This window comes from Echinops telfairi, unplaced genomic scaffold (assembly GCF_000313985.2).
Source record: "Echinops telfairi isolate 266 unplaced genomic scaffold, ASM31398v2 ScPeMD7_9;HRSCAF=40, whole genome shotgun sequence".
NCBI lineage: Eukaryota > Metazoa > Chordata > Mammalia > Afrosoricida > Tenrecidae > Echinops > Echinops telfairi.
Genome location: NW_022103906.1, coordinates 28969722 through 28984821, shown reverse-complemented (window position 1 = coordinate 28984821; position 15100 = coordinate 28969722). Strand labels below are relative to the sequence as shown.

General features: G+C 38.3%; 1 protein-coding gene and 1 pseudogene across 1 annotated transcript in view; both read left to right on the top strand.

Moving 5' to 3' along the window:
• Positions 1-991: 991 nt before the first annotated feature.
• Positions 992-15100, top strand: part of FNTA (farnesyltransferase, CAAX box, alpha) — a gene marked incomplete at its 5' end in the record, with an annotated part of 30860 nt that continues 16751 nt past the window's right edge. The window contains 4 exons of the mRNA XM_004707679.2: positions 992-1082; positions 8046-8160; positions 10083-10187; positions 12672-12798. Of these exons, the coding sequence (XP_004707736.2) occupies positions 992-1082; positions 8046-8160; positions 10083-10187; positions 12672-12798 (438 nt within the window). The remainder of the gene's footprint in view (positions 1083-8045; positions 8161-10082; positions 10188-12671; positions 12799-15100) is intronic.
• LOC115868321 lies at positions 11302-11472 on the top strand (annotated as a pseudogene).

Here is a 15100-nt window from a genome sequence, read left to right as displayed (position 1 = left end):
GCCCTGCTCAGGCAATGCTAAAAGCTCCTTTAGTACTGCTAATAAGTACCCCCAAAGGCACCCCCCACCCCCCCCAATCCTCAGCCTGAAGGAACACAGCTTTACTTGCTCTTGGACTAGAAAGCCCACTGCCTGCTCTGGTTCTTGGTTCTTCGGTTGCTGCTTCTCAGTCTCTTCTCTGGTGGCACACCTCTTTCCCTTTGAAGAATCTTGTGCATCATTCCTGAGGTCCAAGGGACATATTCCACTTTAGCTTCTGCTTTCTTCCTGCTAAGGAGTTTCCTCCCTCCAGCTTCTGAATTGGCCCTACATTAAGCCATCCAAGTTTTTACAGTCACTGTTAGCTAGCTTCGCTAATAGTCACAACTGAATCATAGAATCCTGTCAGCATCTTCTCTGACCCATAACCATCAGGAAAAAGTCATTTGGTGGAAGTTATAAAGAGTAGGGCCTAACTCACTGCCATTGATGGAGTCTGTTCTGATTCTTAGTGACCCTATAGGTGAGCCAGAGTAGAGCTGCCCTTGTGGGTTACAGAGCAGAAAGCTTCAGCTTTCTCCCAAAGAAGCCCGGTGGGTCACCAGCCCTACCGATCACCATTCTGCCACAGGGCTCCTGAAGATGAGGCTGCAAGAGCCATATCAGGTAGTATCACTGTGCGGAAGGCCCTTGATGGCACAGTGGTTAAGTGTTCAGCTCTTGATCTTAGGGTGTCGTGGGTGGCTGAACCTGTTCTGTGAAAATTACAGCATAGAAGACCCTAAGGAAAGTTCGGTTTCATGTCAAATGGCAAGCCTTACAGAAACAGGTAGCCAGGGGTTTCTTGGAGGTGCTGCCGGGTAGATTCAAAGTGCCAGCCTTCTAATTAAGGAATAGCCCAGTGCAAACTCTTAGAGCATACTGGTACTATGGTAAGTGTAGGGTTAGCCTTTAAAAAAACAAAACAGTTGTTTTCTCCGTAAAGAATCACTGAAAAAACCATTGTTGTATTTTCAGAGACAGAGCAGAGTGGGCTGATATAGCTCCTGTGCCGCAGAATGATGGCCCCAATCCCGTCGTCCAAATCATTTATAGCGAAAAATGTAAGTTATTAGGAGGGGGTCTATAAGTCAGATAGTAACAGAGTTAATGTTCACAACTATGTAGCAAGATAAACAACAGAATTTTGTCCTAATAAGAATCTGAATGATTACGGTAAGCCAACATTGTGGGTTTTCATCATTTATTTTCATCAATGAGAGTTTCATTTTGTTCAGAGTAGGCAGTCTGAGTTTATGTAGTGATGTTACATCATAGTATATAATTGTTATGATGTGGCTGTGCTTTGCATGTACTATTTAACATGTGTGTCATATAGAATGTTAATAAAACAGATAAGCTGTTTTATTTAGCTTAAACTTCGGTTGCAGAAGTGTGTTTGGCAATGAAGTGTTAGGCTGAGTTGGGATATAGTCACTAATACTAAAATGAATAGATTATTTTCTTTGACAAAGTATCCATTCTTCCAAAATGAATGTGAAAATGCTTTGTAAATTGAAAGTCATACAAATGTTAATTGTTAGTTGTTCTTCCAGGGAAGGGTAAATGAGTAATGTGGAATGCCTGCTCTGTGAGAGTGTGTGTGCGTGTGCACGCATGTGCACAGTTGAGGCGTTGCCCTCTTAAGATCGTTCTTCTTTCACAATTAGAGCATTTATTGTTTTGGGTTTTTTTTTTGGTCTGATTTAAGATAAAACCAAGAAATGATTGAAAAGCAAGAGTAATAGTATGAGAGAAATGTCTTATCAAATATGAGCATGTGATACTAAGTAATTAACACATTGAACTGATTGAGAAAAAAGTAGACTAATAAGGACTCTAAAGAGAGATCATGAGTACATACAGAATTTAATATGCAGTTAAAAGAGACATTTCACATATGTATGTAAAAGATGGGCTAATCAAGCAGTGGTTTTGTAACAGTTGATTATGTATTTGGATAAAAGCAAAATTTTATACTTATACCATATATGAAATAAATTACAAATGAATTAACCCTATCATGATGCAATTGTTTTCTGCCTTGAATTTTTTGTTGACACTATGTGTTTTCACTAATGAAAGGCATACTGAATTGAAGAATATTTATGAGATTTTGTTATGAAATACAGATCTTGATACATACATAATATCTGGGACACATTTCCTGGAGTAGAATTATGTGGGACACATAGAAACCTCCGGACTGTGCACGACCTCCTACATGCCTCAGCAGGTGCATATGATTTGGGGTCCCAGAAAATGCAGAATCCACTGGAACCTGGAATCATCACAAGAAAGGCAGCTTCCAACTAATGCAAAGGATCCGGGCCGCTTACTTACAAGGCTTCTCCCAGACAAAAGCTGAAAGACATATATCACTGCATACAGTATTGTGTAAGACAGGAGTTTGTAGTTCATCCCTGTTTCTTTCATTTCAAACAGTTAAGTGTTGGTTGCCTAACAAATTCCAGAGGAGGAAAATGTACATGGGTGTAAGGATCCCACAGCTCATACAGATTAAAGCTCTAAAACAGAACTCCAAGCATACTAGAAATTAAGTGTCATAGAATGGCCTTTTCTCTCATGGGTGGAGAAGATATTATATGTGCAAAACAGACTTGGGAACAGAAAAGGTCAGAAGATGACAGCATAAAATGCAGAACACACTTGTGAGAAGCATGCATGAAGAGATAATTCACTCAAAAAATAGGGAAGAAAAGATGATCAGAGAAATGTTAATCAACCTTTTTAGATTAATAAAATAAAATAACAAAGATGTTAGGGAAGCTGATATGTTTATACTTTTCCACTGGGAATAAATTTTGGCCCTTTGCAGAGTGGAAAAACAAACATGTTAAATTCTTACATACAGCATAACAACACCATAAAGGAAAATATAGGTAAGCTTTACCCAATCTGAGTTGAAAAAGTATGCAGTGGAGGACACCCTGCACAGCATGAGCCAGTTAAACAGCACCGTGAGTAACACAGTGGATTGAAACACAGAATTTTAGAAGAAATCCCCACAAAGGACAAGGAAGCAGGCAACCCAAGTAAAAAATAGGCCAAGGGCATGAATTGGCAATTAATACACAAAAGATTTTCTTGGCTAGTAAGCAGGAAGAAAAGCTAGTGTCAAAAGATGTACATGCTGATATGAGGGTGCCACTTTTCACCTACCAGATTGGCAACATTTTAAACTGTCTTACAAAGTTAGGTGTTTGGGCATGCGAACAGATGGTAGTTTAAATAAGTTATTAGCCATTTTAGAATACATGCTCATAAATTACAATCTAGTTATACCGTTTTCAGTGAAATATTCTGGGTTTTCTTTGACATGTGGCATGAGAAATAGGAGAGGAGGTTAAGAACATAATATACTTCGGAAGCATACCACCTGGTTCAGATTCTTTTTTTTTTTAAATTTATTTATTTTATTAAAAGAATATTTTATTGAGGGCTCTTAGTACAACCCATACATCATTTTTATCAGGCATATTTGTACATACGTTGCTTCTCTAGGCATTTACTTTTTTTTTTTTTAAGTCATTTTATTGGGGTTTCAGATTCTTAACCGCCGTTTTTTTAATCTTGAGCAAGTGCTCCTGTTTCCTCCTAGGTCAAAGGCAAGGGTAATATTAACTATGGTGTGAGTGAACTATGCACATGAACTAATTAACAACAGTGCCTGGCTTAGAATAAGCCCTTTATATGCTAGGTCAGAGGTCAGCAAACTTTTGAGACTGAAGAGCCAATCCTGTCCCTCCCAACAGTTTAAAAATTGAGAGCCAAAATATATTTTTACAAACATGAAATCACGATTATTTGAATAATATCCTTCAAAAATTGTATAAATGAAACTAAGTTGAATTTTCATTTTCAGTTTTACTTCAAAGCCACGTGTACATACCGATTGAGCCGAGTATGGCTTCAGAGCCACAGTTTGCCGACCCTTGGGCTAGCTTACTAAAAGTAACATTAAAAAAATACATATACATATATTGGAACCATTTACTTATGTATCTGTTGGAGGCTGGATAAGTAGAAGGTAGTGTCGTCATACAGTTGAATGCTGTGTAACTATTAAACTCTGACACTGCCATGAAGTTGATCCCAACCCATAGCAACCCTATAGAATAGTAAAACTGCCCCTGAGGTGTCAGGCTGTAACTCTTTACTACAGATCTGTTATAATAACATGAGATGGTGGGGGAAATAAAAGGGCACATAAATTTTAAGAATGAAGTACAACTATATACTCGAGTATAAGACGACCCGAATATCAGCTCAAGCACCTAATTTTACCACAAAAATTGCATTAAAAATGTAATGGAAAACTCAGCTTATACCCGAGTATATATGGTATATTATTAAGTTGGTAACTTTTAATTAAGAGTATGTTAATATCAAGAGAAACCTACAGGATACATTTAATGAATGTGAAATTCTGTTTATGAAATTCCGAATTCATTTACAATGCTTGTTGATTTGAAATAAATAGCCTTAAAGCTTTAGTATTCTATTCTCACTGGTTTTTCTTCAGAAAAATGCGCGCGCGTGTGTGTGTGCATGCATGTGTGTGCATGCGCGTGCTACATCCCCCCCAAAAAAAAACAAACCCAGTGCCATCAAGTCAATTCCACTCATAAAGACCCTGTATAGTAGGCAGCAGACAGCCTCGCCTATCTTCTTTGGAGCAGCTGGTGGGCTTGAACCTCCCAACCTTGTCGTTAACAACCCAACACCAAATTCACAATATCCCCAGGACTCCTTTTTATATATGCTAGGTGGCTTCAAAAAGCTCATGGAAAAATGGAACTGTACATATGTTTGTGTTTGAATACATGCTGATGAATACATGCATGGTATATAGAGTTAATGTACTGTTTTATAAAGTTGTCTTGAAGCTTTTGTTGTTTCTATTGTTTCTGATTTTTCCTCTAGTATATTATTTTAAAGATGTTTTTATTCCAGACTCCTAGTGATGCTCTAGGCTGGAACAGCCCATGGGGTAGCCTCAGTTGTAACCTCAAGAGCGGATCACCAGGTCTTTTCTCTCCCTTGGGGCTGCTATTGCATTCAGACCACAAATGAACTTTAGGTTAGCAGCCAACCATGGTGCCACCTGGGCCTCTTTTTCAAAAGATAGGGCATATAATAAATGGCCATTGTATGTCTCCTGATTTGTAAACCGGCAGAAAGGTAGACTGCATACTGCATTGGACAGATCTGCTACAAAGACCTCTTTCAAGTGTCAAGGAGTCACTTTGAGGACTAAGATGGGCCTCACCTACGACCTGGCATGGTCCTCACCCATGCATGCAAAAGCTGCACGATAAGTAGCGAAGACTGGAGAAGAATTGATGCCTTTGAATGATGGAATTGGTGAAGAATATTGAATATACTCTGGATGGCCACAGAACACGCTAATATCTGCAAAGGTCTAATTTCTGTAACACATAAATGTAATAGCAATAATGGGCAAAAATTCAAGTAGCTCATACAGACATGTAAAATTGCTTAGACTTACTCCTAATTAAAGCAAATTCAAACAACTTTGAGATAGACAAGCGTTAGAAATTTCTATGCCCTATTGATGAGGATATGAAAAAAATGTGCTCATATCTTGGAGGGAATGTGCTCTCATCAGGTCTCTTCAGAAGGTAATACAGCAACCTCTGTCAAAGTCAAGGTTCAGTAATTCTATCAAGGAATTTACCCAGTAGAAAGAAGTCTGAATTTGCATGTGTGTGCAAAAGCTTAGAATAATTCAGAACAGCAAAACACTGTAAACATAAGGCATGGGTTTAATAATTTAGAATACCTGTACAGTAAAATGAAATTCAACTATTTAAAATTGAGGCAGCTTGGTAACTGTGGTTGGAAACATGCTTTCTTTCTTCCTTGTTCCCCAGGTTCTAGTATAAATGATTAATTTTTTAAATTAAAAGATCATTTTGGGGGTTCTTATAGCTTTTATAACAATCCATACATCAATTGTACCAAGTATATTTGTACATATGTTGCCATCATCATTTTCTAAACATTAACTTTCAATTGAGCCCTTGGTGTCAGCTCCTCTCCCCCTTCCCCCAATAGTCATTTTTTAACTCAAGGAAGAGTGTATCACTGGGCAGCTTTACTGTCTCTCCATAGCATAGTGCTTCAGAATTACATATTACTTTGTGCGGGACAGATCATAGTAGCGTGTCTACCCTTTATTTACTTAGGTAAACCAGAGTTTCTAACCCACTCCCCTCCGTACAGTAACTCTCCTTGGAAGCTTTGGGCCTGTGTGGGAGGGAGTAAACTTGGAAGACCACTTCATGGGAAAGCACGCATTGAGTCAGTGACTATGTACATTTCCTCTGTTTTGTTTTTTAATTATTTGTGTGTTTTGGAGAGCCGTCAACATTTTTGAACACGTTCAATTCAGTGGTATTAATAATGTTATCATGTTGGGCAACTATGACCACTATTTTCAAATTTTACCATTATGCAATGATTCCCTTTTTTCTCTCCTTCCTTCCCCTGGTAATCAGTAATCGATTTTGGTCTTTCTGCATTTGTTTGATCTGAATAGTTCACATACAGCGAGCCCCTACAATGCAAGTATTTGCCATTTTGTAACTGAATTATGTAGTGTTTTCATCCGTATTGTAGCATGCGTCAGGACTTCATTTCTCTTTTTGGCAGAGAAATACTCCATCGTGTATGTATGTGTCAGTTTGTTTATTCATTTGTTGATGACATTTAGATTGTTTCTACTTTCATCTCTTGTACTAACCGCAGTGGACCAAAAAAGAAACCAAACTCACTGAGTCAGTGGTGACTCAGAGCCAAGTTTCTAAGACTAACTGTTTACAGGAGTAAAAAGCTCAGTCTTTCTCCTGAGGAGCTGCTGGTGGTTTCAAACTGCTGACCATGGGGCTCGCAGCCCAACTTGTAACCACTGCTCCCCCACTGTGTATCTGCTTGCTTCCTGCTGCCATACCTAGCAGTGGAACGGCAGGACCATATAGTAGTTCTGTGTGTAACTATTTGGGAACCTCCAGGCTGCCCTCCACAGAGCCTGCACCATTTACCCGTGACATTTTAATAGAGACCAGAACATTGAATGCAATGTGATCCCATTTATATTTTTAACTCAAAGGATGGGATTAGACCGTGTACTTGTATATATTTGTAAGGATCCATAAGAATCAGTTCTTAACAAAAAATCAAATCATTGTGAATGAGAGGGGGGTAGTGCAGAATGGGGACCCAAGACCCCTCTGTAGGCAACTGGACACTCCCTTACAGTTGGGTCTCAGGAAGGAGACCAGCCAGTCAGGGTGCAGTGTAGCAACGATGAAACATACAACTTTCCTCCAGTTCCTAAATGCTTCCTTTCCCTCACTATTATGATCCTAATTCTACCTTACAAATCGGCTAGACCAGAGGATGTACACGGTACAGATAGGAACTGGAAACACAGGGAATCCAGGACAGATGATCCCTTCAGGACCAGTGCTGAGAGTGGCGATACTGGGAGGGTGGCGTAGAAAGGTGGAACCGATTACAAGGATCTACATATAGCCTCCTCCTTGGGGGATTGACAACAGAAAAGTGGGTGAAGGGAGATGTTGCACCATGTAAGATGACAGAATAATAATTTATAAATTATCAAGGGTTCATAAGGGAGAAGGGAGTGGGGAGGAAGGGGGGAAAATGAACTGGATACCAAGGGCTCAAGTAGAAAGCAAATGTTTTGAGAATGTTGATGGCAACAGATGTACAAATGTGCTTGACACAATGGATGTATGTATGGATTGTGGTGAGAGTTGTACGAACCCCCAATAAAATGAAAAAAAAAAAAAAGAATCAGTTCTGAGTGGGTGATTCTGTGGGGAAGAATACTGGGAACTTAATATGTTGTTACAAATGATGTGCATGCCGTGAAATCTTCTCTAAATGTTTTGCTTTATATTTCCAATTTTAAATGAGAATGGTAGTCCTAATGCAGTTGTATGCTTTGTCTCCAGTTAGAGATGTTTATGATTATTTCCGGGCTGTTCTGCAACAGGATGAAAGAAGTGAGCGGGCTTTTGCACTAACCCGGGATGCTATTGAGTTAAATGCTGCCAATTACACCGTGTGGTGAGTACTATGCGTCATTCATATTCCTTGTATAAATGTCTCCCTGTTTGGTTTGCATGGCTTTTCTTAAGTGAGCTTTTATTTTTAATCCAAGTAATAATCCGTGTATGTCCTTTCCTCCCCCTCACTTTTCTCATGCTCTGTTCTTCTCTGGGAGATGAGTTCACACTCTCCCTGCTTCCATCACAGCTCTTAGTGAAATCACGAGTGAGTTTATGCTGCACCGAGCCACAACCCGCAGCATCCTTTCATTTATTCCCTTCAAAAAGTTTGCCTTTTTGTTGGATTTAGTGTTTCAGACACTGTAACAAATGCATCTGCTAGACTGGTGCAGATGTAAAACGTGTTACCACTGTTGAATACAAAAGGCATCCCTCGTCTCCTGTGTGTGCTTACTTAGTTTCCACGTTTTGTAGATTACTCCTGATGGCTGTGGTTTCCCTCAGCCTCCTCTTCTTCGTCCTTGTGGACTGACTCCCTTTTTCTCTTTTGCTGTCATTTACCTGGCTTTTTTTTTTTTAATGAAGAAAAGATAAACTCATTTGTTCACTCTGCCATGGTTAGCTAAAATACTCATGTAAGCTATGCTGACTGTATTTATATCCTCTATTAAGTTAATTTTATTTGACTAGTAATAAAAGGATAAATACTGTTGTTCCTCTTTTATAGCATTTTTTAAAGAAAGCTTTAAAGGAGCTCCTGAGCAAGTTATCTATTAATATATATTGAGTTAGAAATTTACAGAATTTTAAAATGAAAATAGACCAGAATTAACTGTTTTCGGAAAAACAAAACCCCAAAAATTATCAGTTCAACTCTATGAAGACATTAATGAGAACCTTTGAATTGGAATTTATTGTACTGTGTATAGTACATACAGTACACAAGTTGTACTGGGAAAGAGCTCTCTTTGGTTCTTGTACTGTAGAACATGCTGATAGCCATGCTAAACCAAGCCCACTGCCACTGAGCTGATTCTAGGTCTTAGTGGCCGTTCTAGAACCAGGGAGAGCTGCCTCTAGGGCTTCTGAGCGGGTGCAGAGCAGCTGCTGGTCCACAGTGCAGCTCTTGGAGCTGCGTGCCACCAGGACTCCTGACAGCACACTCTAGAAGAGAACTGTGCCGCTCCTCTCCTTCAGTAAAGCTTCCATTACTGACACGTTAAAACTTTTTGTTGTGATTTAGATGGAATTGGGTTTGGTTTAGTTTTGTGCAGTAATCTCAATTCTTTGTCATCTTAATTCGTAGTACTAACTGCAGTCCCCACAATGTAATACTGCTCTTGCCACTTCCTCCCTGTAATTAAAGTTTTACTTCGTCCTCCTTTCCTGTGCCTGCTTGCTCTCTCAGTGTTCTGTCTGAGCAAAGGCTGCCCTAGGTTCTGTCTGAGCAAAGGCTGACCTTCTAGAAGAAGGTATGTAAGGGTCATGCTGTCAGGAATATCACCAATCTCTTAAGAGACCGGTAAGCCTGATCGCTATTTGAGTTATTTTGTACATTTCTCTCCAAGATCTCTTACGAGGATCTCTTTTGGAGTGAGCAGTAGTGGTAGCTGGCCACCATGGAGCTCTTCTGTCGCATGACAGTGGAGGCTGGGGTTTATGTGGTCCAGTCTTCCTGTGGTCTGCTTAATCCATCAGTCTCATTTTCGCCACTCTTTGTTCTAGATGAGGAGAAACTAATAGTCGTGCCTTCGAAGGTCCCCAAGGTGAACTTTTCTACCTCACATTTTTGTCTCTCACTGTTTTTACTTCCAAATGCTTGATTCTTTTAATTACAATATGAGTTTGAATAATCACGATCAATTATTTTGCCCAAGTTTAGTTATATAGAATGTCACAATAAACTTTGTAGCTGTATTTTATACTCTGGCTAGATAGTTTTATGTAGATTTAAGTAGACTTTGCTTGATGTTTGCTTAGGCATTTTCGGAGAGTTCTTTTAAAGTCACTTCAAAAGGATCTGCATGAGGAGATGGACTATATCACTGCGATAATCGAGGAGCAACCTAAGAACTACCAAGTTTGGTAAGATGAAGACGAAAAGAAGTGTGTACCATGCTAGTAGAATGTGCCTTTGAGTGGTGGGATTGTGAGGTCTTTGTTGCTTTTAAAATGATTTTAGTAGTTTACATAGGCACTTACAATACTTCCTTCGTAAATTTGTAAGAACAATTAAATGAGATAATTTTATGTGTAGTATTTTAAATTGTACTTGATCTATAGCTAGCACTCAATTATTGCTAGTGGCTTTTATAAAAATTTAAATGTGAACATGAAAAAACTTGCTTGTTAGTACGCTAGAAAATTATTTTCTGATATTTGATCTTGTATTAGTTTGTTTATTTTAAAAATTGTATTACTACTAGAGATACAACAATGATCCAGGTCCAGTCTTAAACAGAAAAGCAAGTCATGACGGTGCTTTTACAAAGTCGCAATGCACGGGCGGTAGTAGAATGTTTCCACAACACAACATGTCTGGGCAGGACAGGGAGTCTTAGTTTTCAAGAAAGACTTCACAGTAAGAGGAGAATATTAATAGAAAGACTAAGAATATAGGATAGAGTAGGGGATCAAGTAAGAGCTTGGCACGTAGGTTAACTACAAAGAACACCTTTGCCTAATTTTGAAAAGATAGAATTTTAAAATGTGGAGCATGACTGCATATATCTGGCTTAACTGGGTGGTAATAATCTGCAAGTCGAATATTATTGTTCAGAAGTCTATATCCTTGTATAAGAAATTATCCAAGAATTTAGAATATAAAAGGACGTAACTACTGAATAACTGAAGCAAGAAAATAGCAAATTAAAGATTTCCAGTTGCTAGATTTTCAGTTAGACAACTTTACCATGGGAACATCTTTGTTTGTAAGTGAATTGTTAAATTTCTAAAAAGTTGCATTATGAAATAATTGTTTCAGTTTAGTGTTTAAAGCACTCAACTAAAAAGTTATTTTTCCTGTGGGATTTTAGTAATAGAGGCTTTTATATAGAAATCTATAGCTATAATATCTAGATGTCATGAATCTTCTCAGCATTTAATTATTTCTAACTCGTGTTAAAGAAAGTTTTCTTGACACTACGGATGCTGTCATTAATACCTCGTGATTCTTTGTCACTTTAAAAAGCAACTCAAGATCATTTCTCGGCCTTTTGGCTAAGATCAAGTGTAAAACGCAACTCAGAACCACTCAAAGCTACTTTGGTTGAAAACACAACAATTATTTTAAGTTTGGTTGTTTTAAATTGCTGGTGTGGTGGATTGATCATTGGATTACTAACTGTGAGGTTTGGTGGTTCAAACCTACCAGCTACTCCACAGGAGAAAGTTGTCTGCTCCGAGCATAAAGATGTACTCTCAGAAACCATGTGGCACAGTTCTGCTCTGTCCTGTGGAGTCACTATGAGTCAGAATCAACGTAGACAGAGTTTTTTTTTGTTGGTTAGTCACCATTATAACCTATAGAGCATAAGTAATGTCAGTTCTCTGTTATACTTAATTGGTCATTTTTATGAAATTCTCAGTATGAAAACTCATGTTATAATTTAAGGGCCTATGTGTAGTACTATTTAAACCCTAGGCCCTCAGTAAGAACTCTTGAGGTGCTCCTAGAAATCAGATTGACATACTGAAGGCACTCATTTGTAACATTTTCCTAAATTGTAGAATTTGCCAGAACCCTAGAAAAAAATAAATGCTACGAATGCTGAATTAGAACATGTTAAAAATAAATTATTTAAAAGCCTTTCTAGGGTCTTCTTTTGGTAATACCCTGCATTCTTCAAATCCTGCGAAATTTGAAAATTTTCTGTGCTTATAAAATAGATTGTTCACTAAGCATTAACTCCTTCCCTTTTTCCTATCACTCCTACCTATTTTTAGAATAATACATATTGTGGTCTAATAGATTATAAAGCTCAGTTGAGGAAAATTACAGAAGTGAAATTCAACAGAACACTCTTAGAGAAAATTTCCTAGTATAGAAATTTTATATTAATAATCTTGTATCTTGTCATCGCTCCTTACTGGAGGAGAAGCAAATTCATTTTGCCCATCAATAGGGATAGTGAAAAGGGGACACTTCTTATTTAGGGGAAATTGACCGGCTGTTTTAAGTAGGGGAGCTTCTGTAGTGGATGAAATAGGGCCACAGTTTCCCCAGTCACTCATTAAGCCATCGGGTAATAAGAGCCCTTTGACGGAATATTACGGTTCTCAGAAGATTACTGTAGCTCCAGATTTAGCTTCAGCTAAACCTTCTGTAAGCCTAAAGTTTCTGATTTTATTTTATACAGAAATCTCTTTTTGTGTTCCGCACTCTCACTTAAAATCTGTCCATTTTTCTAAGGGTTTCTTCTTTATTACCTTTTCTTGCTAATAGAGCATTGAGACTTAGCGATGAATTAGATGAATTTCTGTTTCTTGAGAATTACTCCACATCACCAAGGGCAGTGCCAAACGTGTTTAGCACTAACAAGTATATTTCTATTCTCCCATGGACTTTAGGCATCATAGACGAGTTTTGGTCGAATGGCTGAAAGATCCATCTCAGGAACTTGCGTTTATTGCTGATATTCTTAATCAGGATGCAAAGAATTACCATGCCTGGCAGCATCGACAGTGGGTTATTCAGGTATGGCCTCCAGTTATGCAGTGTTTTCAGATTCTCCTTTTCTTAGCTGAGTTAAATAATTAACCAAATTTTAAGTGTGTTTGTAAACATAAACACATCATTAGATCATTGTACACAATGTGTGATGTTCAAGAATTATTAGGATATGTCATTAAACCTAGTCTCCTTCATGTTGGTTAGCCTTTGTAATCTCTGTATATAGTAAAGAAGAAGAATAGTAAAGTTTTTATGTTTTTTTAAGACTGAATTTGAATCACATCTAAATTTTGGTAGGAATTGAGTAGAAAAAACAATTGTAAATATATACTATAGCTATATTAGTTTAATTAGCAAGGTGCATTACATATGAAGGATTTTGTATGTGTAGACTTTGGAGTATGATTATACAATGACTATTATGTATTTTATTTCTACTACTCACATGTTAAAATTTTATGCTAAAATCTGGATAGAAGAGAATAACTACAACTCCCACTCAGAACATTTTACTTACTCTAGCAAACAATTCTAGTGTTGTTTCCTGGAAATTTTTTCTAGGGATTGCTACTTTTTGCACTGTTTATTATAACAGCAACTTTTAGGCAAAAATATGTGTCTCTTAAATATTTAAATTTTTGAAGAAAAGAATTGTGTTTTGTGTGTGTGTGTTTTAAGTATTCAGTTGATTCACTTTTCTGGGAAATTTTAACCATATAAAAGTGTACATACACAGATAAGAGGTGGAAACACACGGAATCCAGGACAGATAAACCCCTCAGGACCAATAATGAGAGTAGAGATACCAGAAGGGCAAGTGGGGAGGTGGGGGAGAAAGGGAGGACTGATTACAATGATCTACATATAACCCCTTCCCTGGGGGACAGACAACAGAAAAGTGGGTGAAGGGAGACATCGAACAGTGTTAAGACATGAAAAAATAATAATAATTTATAAATTATCAAGGGTGAGGGAGGGAGGGAGGGGGGAAATGAGCTGATACCAAGGGCTCAAGTAGAAAGCAAATGTTTTGAGAATGATGATGGCAACAAATGTACGAATGTGCTTGACACAGTGGATGGATGGATGGGTTGTGATGAATTGTCCGAGGTGTAATTTTAAAGGAAATGAAAGTACATGAAATAGATTGTGGTTAGTTGCCACTGAGTTGGCTCTGACTCGAGGTGAACTCACTGTGAATCCAAGTAAAACTTCGCTCTGTAGGGCTTTGAAGACTTTCCAGAAACAGATTGCCAAGTCTGTCCTCCCTAGGGCCTGGGTGGGTTTGAATTTCTAACTTTTAGACTAGTATTCAAGCACTCAACCATTCACACCATCAAGGCGTGTAATGTATAGTACATACACTAACCTATGCTTTATGTGTATATTAGAGACACATCTGCATACTGACCACAACTTGTCAATACTTTTGAAAAGCATTCCCCCCAGTATTTTCTTTCCTGAAACTGTCATTAGAGGTTGCCATGAGAAAGGATTCCAAAGTATCCCTCGGTTTTGATGTAGCTTTTAAGTTTCATGAAGCGAGGTACCCAGAGTTTTTCTCCTCTTTTTATATTTGATATTTTGTGGTTTTATATATCTCAACCTATTTCAATTTTTTTTCCTAATTCAGTATTTGAAAGAGAACACTCATTTTAACTATTAAAGTAACCTGTTGCATTGGGTCGACTCTGACTCATGTCGCCCCTCTAAAGGACGTCTGAGTCCCAAGGAGCAGCTGCTGCATTTGCACCATGGACCTTGAGGTCAGCAGTCCAGTGCTCACCCAGCAGTGCACAAAGACATCTTCATTTCCTTTTATAGAGGGGCACATGAACTCGGAAGATTGAAGAGAATCTCTAATTTTTTATGAACTAAATAATGAAGGCAATAAATTTCTCTGAAGTTGAAAGTAGGAAATATAAAGGAAAGGTCGTTTCTGAAAATTAAAATGGAGCTTTCCCACAAACTTTTGAAGTCCTCTTATATCGTCTTAAATTCACAGAAGCCAGTACTCAATCTGAAGTGGTTGTGTTTACCAAAGATTCCCCTTGCCGCAGGGACGATTGGCAGTTTTGGAAGCATTTTGAGTTGTCACAACCGGAGACAGAATGCCACTGGGGTCTAATGGAAAAAAACGCAAAGATGCTTTTCAATATCATATAAGACACAGGCCAAAGCCCATTAGTAGGCCACTGGAGATCCCCTTGCAGAGGGGTCTGGGGAGGAGATGAGCCAGTCAGGATGCGATGTAACAATGATGAGAAATACAACTTTCCTCTAGTTCCTAAATGTTTCCTCCCCGCTCCCACTACCATGACTCGAA